The sequence below is a fragment of the Glycine max genome, chromosome 8 (genome assembly GCF_000004515.6).
Source record: "Glycine max cultivar Williams 82 chromosome 8, Glycine_max_v4.0, whole genome shotgun sequence".
NCBI classification, from domain to species: domain Eukaryota; kingdom Viridiplantae; phylum Streptophyta; class Magnoliopsida; order Fabales; family Fabaceae; genus Glycine; species Glycine max.
Window position 1 is genome coordinate 13,922,903 of NC_038244.2, and position 9,458 is coordinate 13,932,360.

At 35.0% G+C, this 9,458-nt stretch overlaps 1 protein-coding gene, 1 long non-coding RNA gene and 1 pseudogene across 2 annotated transcripts; 1 reads left to right on the forward strand and 2 right to left on the reverse strand.

Moving 5' to 3' along the window:
• The first annotated feature begins 798 nt into the window (after nt 1–798).
• Nucleotides 799–3,040, forward strand: LOC121175308 (uncharacterized). The gene is made up of 2 exons (XR_005892595.1): nt 799–1,954; nt 2,111–3,040. It is a non-coding gene; the product is annotated as an uncharacterized lncRNA (long non-coding RNA).
• On the reverse strand, nt 833–969 carry LOC113002491 (uncharacterized; annotated as a pseudogene).
• Nucleotides 3,041–7,017: 3,977 nt separating the features above from the next.
• On the reverse strand, nt 7,018–9,065 carry LOC121175218 (protein MAINTENANCE OF MERISTEMS-like). Its single transcript, XM_041017734.1, has 5 exons — nt 8,443–9,065; nt 8,251–8,335; nt 8,126–8,173; nt 7,769–8,050; nt 7,018–7,683 (listed from the first exon to the last, which is right to left on the reverse strand). The coding sequence occupies exons 1-5, from the start codon at nt 9,063–9,065 to the stop codon at nt 7,018–7,020; spliced, it is 1,704 nt and encodes a 567-aa protein (XP_040873668.1).
• Nucleotides 9,066–9,458: the final 393 nt, after the last annotated feature.

The window sequence follows — 9,458 nt, forward strand, 5'->3', positions numbered from 1 at the left end:
GTGCCAAACATGCATTCAGATTTTTATATCTAACACCCACGGGCCACAGGATCCGACCAAAGAGGAAGAAAAAACTCTGCTTTCGTCCTTCGATCAAACAATTTTCTGTTTCATTCCAAAGCAAAATCTAAAAAGGGCTCCAGCATCTGAATAAGCAAACTATCCACTTCCTAATACCAGCTACAGTTTCAATAAGCAACCTACATTGTTACAATTGAAAATAATCTAAGTCGCTAAAAGTAATTCTACATTAGAATATATGAGTGAGGGGCAACTCTCACCTCTTGAACTAGTTTTTGGGGTTGAGTTAGACTTCTCACATTATACATTCTAAGATGGTACCAGAACTATATGAGTGAGGGGCAACTCTCACCTCTTGAGCTAGTTTTTGGGGTTGAGTTAGACTTCTCACATTATACATTCTAAGATGGTACCAGAACTAGCTTTTGAGATTGAGTTAAGCCCAAACTCACATTCACTTCCTACTGCTGCAATTTCCTCTTCCTACTTCTCACATTATACGAAGTATGGTGTTATACCAGAATGTAAAAAGGATACAAATTTAATTTAGTAAAAAAAAAAACTGGCAAAGCACCAGGTAGTGTGTCAAATAGATGATGATAGACAAAATATGTCGTAACTTGATGACTCAACTTCTCAAAATAACACTTAAAAAAGGTAAGATTTATTTTCCTTGCAGCTGTTCTTTGTAGCGATATCATAAGCTTAAATTTACAAACATACTGGTTTTTTTTATAGAATGCAAGGCTACTGCACACAACAATAAATAACAAATTAAAATTTGAGCTGAAATGGCGGGGTGTGGCAGGCCTAAGGTGTAGTGCAACACTGATGATGATTCCAGCAGCAAGCTACTGTGAAGAATCCTCCCCTGACCCACATATCAGATATTAAACTGATAAGAACAGATACTACACTTGATCTTAGCCAAAAGGCCGAGAAAGGTATGCTTTGATCTCCCACGGATTGTTTCTTTTGTAGCCAACCTATTTTCGCATATTATTTCTCCTTGGCAGTGTGGGACTAGGGCATGAGCATGCTGAATGGTTAACCTGCGACAAGTACAGTAATTGTTGTTCAAATTATAGATGATAGATAGATGATGCGTTCTGCGTTCAACCAAAGTTGGTAGAGCCAGCACCAGTATAGCTCTCCGGGTCAAGCTTTGTTACTGCACAATATGGTAGCAATTTTGACAGATAACATGTATGTATGTTAGTCCACTTCTCAAAAGACCAGAACAGTATAGGTAAAACTTACTTAGATTTGGTGCTTTGCATCTTAAATATAAATATGTGATTATGAGCCCTCCTGAATCCAGCTTCACCCACTAACAAATGTATTTGATTGCTCTGAACATCTGGAATAAGGAAGCTCGGTCGGGTCTTGAAATTTATAATATGAAACAACATTGGAGAAGATTTTTTGTTCTTTGTAGTTGTTCAGATTGGTACTTGGTAGCAATATCATAGCTTAATCTCTATTTCCATGTTCGATGTTTTAGTTTATATCATCTGAAGCAAATAATTTGTTTTTTAGAATTTTTATTTATTTATTTTTGTTTTCTTTTTGGGTAACTTTTGCTGATTGTCGTTGTTTTGTCAAAGAAATAGCACTGATAATTAGTGATGGTTAGTTTAGTTTAAGGTGTAGCACTGTTAATTAATATGGTTTTTTCCTCACTAATTGTACTGAAATTTCCTTCATTGGCTTGGTATTGAAAGAGGGTCCTTAAATTTCTCAATTTCTGGAAATCCATGGAGAAAAGTAAAATGGAACGAGCTGCATTTTGGCCTTGGAGCTCCATTTTTCTCAGTTAAGCAAGTTTGTAGTGTTACATCGGTTCGAGAGATCAAGGGGTCTCGTAGCTGAATTGAAAGAAAAGCTTGGCTCATTTGATTTTCACACCCTTAAATTTAACAACATAGAGCAGGTAGACCAGTTATCATATGCTTTGTAGTATTATGCAGTATAAACCTCGTTACAGGAAATAGTTTTCAATATATAGCTGCTGAATTGAAAGCCTTTTCTCCTTTCTAAACTGATTTTTGTCGGCACTTGTACTTAAAACCGATATACTATTGCCCAGATTGGATTAGTTCTTGGCTTATGGAAATTTTCCGATTGTAAAATGGAAAACCCTACCATTAAGCTAAGGCCTTTCTAAGGAGAGAATGTCAAGATCTACTGAGTTTACAAGAGGTGCTTATGGAGAAGGTAGATGACAAAAATAGTTGAAGTGAGTTAAATTTAACTTATGCAAGTAGTCTAATTTATTTTACATAATTTGATTCGTTTTATTTTTGCGTGCTTGCTGAGAAGTTTATTTAAACTGGCTCTGTATGTAATTTGTATGCAGTTTTCAGTTCAGTACTTTTATTGAAAAAATTATTTAGTATGCACATACAAAATCTGTGATGGAGATTTTTGGGGGTATGGTGTTGATAACATCTAAGTGTGAAAAATAATTATATAATCCACCCCAATACCCCACTTTGGTCCCTATAAATATTAATACTATATGGCTCAAAATATGTCTCTTAGCAGCAACCTAGGATTTAGATGTTAGAAAAAATAGAGATTTGATGGGAAACTCAACTTCCATTTTCAAATTGTTACCTAGTTATTCAAATTATGTAGAAGACAAACTTGTAACAAAACCTTGTGTATAGATACTTTTATTTGAATAGTTGTTTCTCTAACAAAATAAATCTTGTATATTTGCCAATTTATTTTTTTTCATGTGATCCGACTTACTTTCTTCTTTGTAACAGGGCTCTGCCAATTTATTTTTTTTCATGTGATGCGTCTTACTTTCTTCTTCGTAACAGGGCTCTCGATTAGTAAGTCAGCTGTACTTGTACTGAGGAACAGCTTAGTGAAAGTAACCTAAAGAAAAGAAGTGATAAGGAAAGATTAACTGTTGGTTGGTCAATTGCCATGTCAAAAAACATACTCTGTCTCTTTTTCCTTGAGTTATTTGATTAATTTAATTTAAAGGGTACTGGCCATTGTAAAATTTTGCTATGGAGAGGGTGCAAGTGAACTCCAAGATGTGTCTTGATATTTTTGTATTTACCTACTAATGTGACTTCATAACTTTTTATCCTTTTTTATGTACTTTACCTAGTTCCATTGTTTAATACTGCCTTTATATGTTTACTTCATATATCAAAGAAGCATGGGCTAAGAGAGGGGCTAACATTAATTAAAAACTCTCAAAGAACAAATACATTCCTTTGTGCACAAGATGGGCACTCTCTAATGTAAAGTGACATCAAAACCATTGCATTTGTGCACAAAATGCGTTTAAAAAAAACTGTATTTTTAGATTTGCTTAAAATTACATTCCTTTCACCACATTTTCAGTTTATCCTAGATGAGGTTCCTGATTTCAAGTGAAAATGAGACTTTATTATTTCTAATTTTTGATTCGTTTGGGAAAATATTTTTATTGAAATTGAAAATGAAAACAGAAAACAATCAAACCAAACACCCTCTTATATATTACGAAAAATATTTTATATGGTAACAAAAATATTTTTATACTACTATCTAATTAAAAGAAATACATGTTTGTATTGCTAAAAAAATAAAAAATAATCTCTATATTCAAAGAAATACAATCTGACACTTATTTTAAAATACAGAAAATATAATAATAAACATATCCCTTCCCACCACCCACTTACCTCCAAATTAAAGATCAAAAGCACGGACCATTTATGACATTATACATTGGAAACAGGTCGACATCTGAGTCAAACCTAAAAACAACCTCAACAACCATTCCCACGAACTAATAAGGACTCGTATTGGATTTTGATTTCCGCAGGTCTTCAGATGTAAAACGCCCCCATATTATATTGGGGCTAGCTGCCAACCAACAACTCTATCAATACCACAACAGCCTTCCCACCAATAAGGATATATAGACTATTCCAATCTAAAATTCATAGAGGCATCATTAGGTGTTTTTAAGTTACTTGTGATCACAATTCTTAAGCCACATGAGATTTTACTATTACTAGAACTAGTCTTAGATTGAAAGAAGAAAGGATTTATAAACCACATGTGATCTTAAATCCTAAATAAACCATATAAATGAGTTCCATCTTTTATGAAATACCAATTGACAAGATCTTCGCTTGACACATATTTCAAAATTAAACCATCCAAATTCGTGCCAATAAGCCCCCATGCAGAGATACGTTACCTCCATCCCCATGTTGTTTTTCTACTATTTCCCTTTTCTTCAAATAGTGCTACTATACCAAGCCACAGACGACAAAATATAAAGAGTAAAGTATTGTGAAAACCCATTGTTCACTTGTGTTACACTGTATATAGATTCCTTTGTCTACACCTTCAACATCAATGGTGAAGTGTGTGTGCCTCTAGCAAAGCAAAGGAAGAAACATTACTCTCTTGTCATTCAATCACCACCCATTTAAGAACCCACTAAAAACTGACTCATGTTGGTAACCACCAAGCCACTCACTCACGACCACCGCATGCCAACGAGCCACTAACGACCACTACGCACTATTTTGCTATTCAAGGTTGTTGCACCATCTCCTTATTTCTCATTACACTTATGCAAAGCTTGTTATTATTATTATTATTTTGGGCTCTTTGATCTTAACATTCTACAAAATACAAATGTATTTCTCAAAAAATTTCTTATTAATTTTTTATATATTGCTCATTGTCAAGATAGTAACAAGAGTGAGTCTATCCATCATCCATGGTTGATTAAGCCTTTTCATTTTAATAGGTGAGTGTGTTTTTCTAAGGAACATCATGATATATGTTTAGTGAATTTCTATCATTTAATTATAAATCGTTTTATGAATTGATGCATCTTCAAGTTGATTTTTTTTTTCATTAGTGTTTGGTTGAATTTATTTTTTGATTTTATTTTGTTAGGATGTCAAACAGTTCTAATGTTTGTACAAAATGCCTAGTCCATGAATGATGAACTTGAATAGCAACCTCAAGTAGGCAAACTATTAATATATATTTTAGAAGAGGCGTGAAATTTTTTAAATGATTATGGTGGGAAATTAGACTTAATCTTCGAAAGAAATATTTTAATAAAAACAATTATGGTAGGGACTTCAACTGGCAGATAATTTTGATGATTCTTGCTTATAATAATAAAATCTAACAAATGTCAATATTGACATCTTCACTTTTATTTTTATTTCTTTGAAAGTGGGACATGTTGATGTTGAATAGATAAAGAAAGGAGAAATTTGATGGAGTTAAAAATACCATTAAGTATAAAGAAAGTTAGTAGAATAAAAAAACAGAAAAAGCAAATGGTAGTATAATAGATGATAAATAATATAATAGTAATAGTTAATATAAAAGTAGAAGATGTGAAACAAAAATACGTGTCAACCGTGAAATTCCGCAAAACGACGATTTGTTGATCCGTCAACAAAAATATGCTTGAACACTTTAGCCAACAATTTGTACGGCAATTGTGAGCACGTGAAGCGTGCATACATTTCTCAATTCTCGCCTCTTTTATTTAATTAATATATTAAGGGTAATGGGTTTTGTACAAATTAAAATCATATAAAATTCATTTTCATTTTCTTATTATTAAATAGAAAAAGTTCCAAACTAAAATGTTAATACTAAATTAAGAAATTTATGATTAACAACTTGTTAGTCCGATTAGAATTGAATTTAATTGTTTTAAGTAAGATCTTAAACCTTGTGAATAAAAAAATGATTGAAAGAAAAAATTTAATAGAAATAATCAATTAAGTTTTTTGGTAGAGATTATTTTTCGGCAAAGTCAATAAATATTTCATATCAATATCGTCATTGTAATAATTATCAAAAGATTTATAATAATTTACACACATATCAATAATTTACACACTTAGAAATTATTTACCAAAAAGGGGTCCTTTTGAAATTATTTCCGGAGGGGGTCACTTTTTTTATTGCAAAGCGCCCCCCACCCCGGCGCTTCCACTGTGCACGTGACACGTGGCACAGGGAGGTAGTGCCCCTGCACCAGGCGCGACTGGTAGCGCCCAGGGGTCAGGCGCCTTTGGTAGCGCCCAGGGGTCAGGCGCTACGGCTAGCGCCGGGCAGCCAGGCGCCTGCCCCCCCCCCCCCGCCCCGCCCCTTCCCACACCCCCCCCCCCAGCCTCTTCTTCTCACAACCCCCCAGCCCCTTCCCACACACCCCCAGCCTCTTCTTCTCACACCCCCCAGCCCCTTCCCACACCCCCCAGCCCCTTCCCACACACCCCCAGCCTCTTCTTCTCACACCCCCCAGCCCCTTCCCACACCCCCCAGCCTCTTCTTCTCACACCCCCCCAGCCCCTTCCCACACCCCCAGCCTCTTCTTCTTACACCCCCCCAACCTCTTCCCACACCCCCCCCCGAAAATTCTATATTTTTTATATTGTTTATCAAAAATTTAAATTTTGTTTCATTTTTGCTATTTGTATTATTTGTTATTTTTTTATATTCCCCCAACCCAAAATTTCAATAAGATTATTTTTTATACACTCTAAATTGTATATTTTTTAATTTGTTTATCAAAAATTTAAATTTTTTTCATTTTTATTATTAGTATTATTAGTTATTTTTTTATATTTTATTATTCTCTCTTTTTGAAGTATATATAAGTACATTTTCAATAGAATACATTTTCACCTAAAATACATTTTGAAATCCTAAAATGTTTTAAAATGCTTCTTGATTTGGTCAATTCTTTTTTGATTTGGCCATTAAATTACGTAAGAGATCACTTTTGATTTATGTGTCATTGACATTATGGTTATTTATTTTTATTTATTTTAAAAGCATTGCACAATAAATTGAAACGTTGAAGTGACAATAATATTAAATTAACATGAAATAAAATCATACAAAGTAGAAGACAATATGAAACACATGGAAAAAAATAATACAAGGTACATGAAAATGTTAAACCATGCGAAAAAAATGTAAACTCATTATTAATCAATCATCACTATGTCTATGATGCCGCGACGAAGTTCCACATGGCCGGTCCCAATTTCTAGCTGCTCTATCAGGATTTCTTCTTCTAGGATTCGCCCTTTCATCCACTTGGTCAGCCTCGGCAGAGAAATCATGACGTAAATCGACCCCTAATAAGTCGTCCATGTCGGGTATATCTCCAGGTACATTCCACGGACCAGCAAGTGGGGCATTTGGGGTCGATACTTGACCACTTTGGGTAAATGAAGGAGTTTCCGTTGAAGAAGGAGAGGACCCAAATATGCCTGCAAAACTATACCCTGGTTGAAAATCATGTGGGTATGAATACATCGGCGGCATCTGAGACGGTTCTTGGGTGAATGCCGGCGGTGTGTAATACATTCCATGTTGTCGTTCTGGCATCGGAGGCAAACTATATGTTGATGCATCAACAGTTTCCCGACGTCGCGCTAAGCCTCGAGTCTCCACACTTTGCCGTAGTATATTAAACTGTTGATGTTCAAATTGTGGCTGAGAAGGGGGAGCATCTTCATGTGCCTCAAGTATCCTATCCTCTTCCTCAGACAAAAGAGTGATCTTCTCGATACATGGCAGTAAATCGTCAAAAGTAGAAACCCTTCTCCCAACAGGCGACACCATAAAATGTAGTGTTTCGGCGATTTCACCCTGCATAGAAAATAAATGAATAGTTATTAAAATAATCTTAAATAAGCGCAACATTCTTTTCTAAATTATAATGGACAATGTATACCAATAGTCCTCTTCTTGCATGTTTTGGGTCCACATACACTTTTGTTTTACGCCTGTACCACCTCATATATTCAGAGTTCAGACCGAGGGTCCCTGTTTGTGGCGGCGTCTGCTCTACTCTCCTTTCATAGCGACTATTCCATTCATTAAGCGCGGGTTGCATTAGTCGCATCCAATTTTTTCCTTCCTTTCCCTTTAATGTCAAGTCATGTATGTTGTTGGGTTGCATTACTGGTCCCGGAATAGGTTGTTGCATTCCAAATTGTCTCATGACTCTATCCGGCTGGTGCCATTCCACTTTTTGAAAACAAATAAGTGGTATGATACATGTCCATAATACAGACCCAAAAAAACAAACTTGACTCAAGTTCATTTCCACATGTCCAGCATAAGGGACCCATACAAACTGCATATAAAAGTTAAATTTAATAAATTAATTAAGAAATACAACATCATTTAATAAACAAACATCAAAATTGTTACCTCGTCGCGTTTCATGACATCTAATTTACGACGAAACTCAATTAAATTGTCATTGCCTATGTGATGCAATTCACCTCCCAACCATCTTCACAAAAAATTAAATAACAAAATAAAATGTTACATAGAATAATGATTAACATCAACCAAGCATGTTTATTAATAATGAATTCAAAATAGTAAAGGAAAGTATACCTGTAACCAAGTGGCGCGTTTTGTTGTTGTGGAGGAATAACTGAGGGGGCTAATGTTGGGCATCGTTCCCATGCCCATAATTGAATCAAGAGAGTGAAACCGCCTATTGATTTAGCATTATAGTCTGTTGCGATGCACATCTCTCTATAAAGGTTACCCAAAACAGCAGCTCCCCATGCATAACTACTGCACTCTCTAAGGTATCTCAGAAACTGCAAATATTTCAAATGCACCCGTTTGCTGCTTTTGTCAACAAACATTACCCCACCTATGAATCGTAAGATCCAAGCACGAGCAAATCTTTCAAGGCCTTCTTGGTTGCCTGTAAAATCATGAATATTTGCAAAATGAGAAGACAACCAACTCAATTTAATTGAGTTCCCATCAATTGCAGCATCGTCAGGCATGACACCCAATAATTCATGAAACAATTCAAACCCATCAATATTTGTATTTCCAATTAATGGTCTTCCATCCACAGGAATACCAAGTAGCACAGAAACATCTTGAAGTGTAATAGTTGCCTCTCCACACTTCAAATGAAATGTATGCGTTTCTGGCCTCCACCTTTCAATAAAAGCATTCACCAATGCTCCATTCACTTTCAGCTGCGCCAATTTCATTATCGGGTACAAACCCGAAATTTGTAATAGAGGAATAATTTCTTTGGGCGGTGCTTCTCTATGATTGTATAGTGGTGTGGCTCGTCGAATTTTTAATGTCCTATCATTAGCACCATTCCAAATATGTTGGGATACATGATTTTTTTGCATCCACAATAAATCATCCTCTAATGGTCCAGATGCCACGTCATAATGATGAGAAGATGACGAACTAACCATTTTAAAACTCCTGTATAGAAAGAAAAAAAAATTAATAGTCACACATATCATAAATAATAAATAAAGTTAAGTACGTACGCGTAACTTAAATTTTAGAAACGAGCACGTAATTTAAATTTTAAAAAGGAGCACGTAATTAAAATTTTACAAACAAACACGTAATTTAAATTTTCT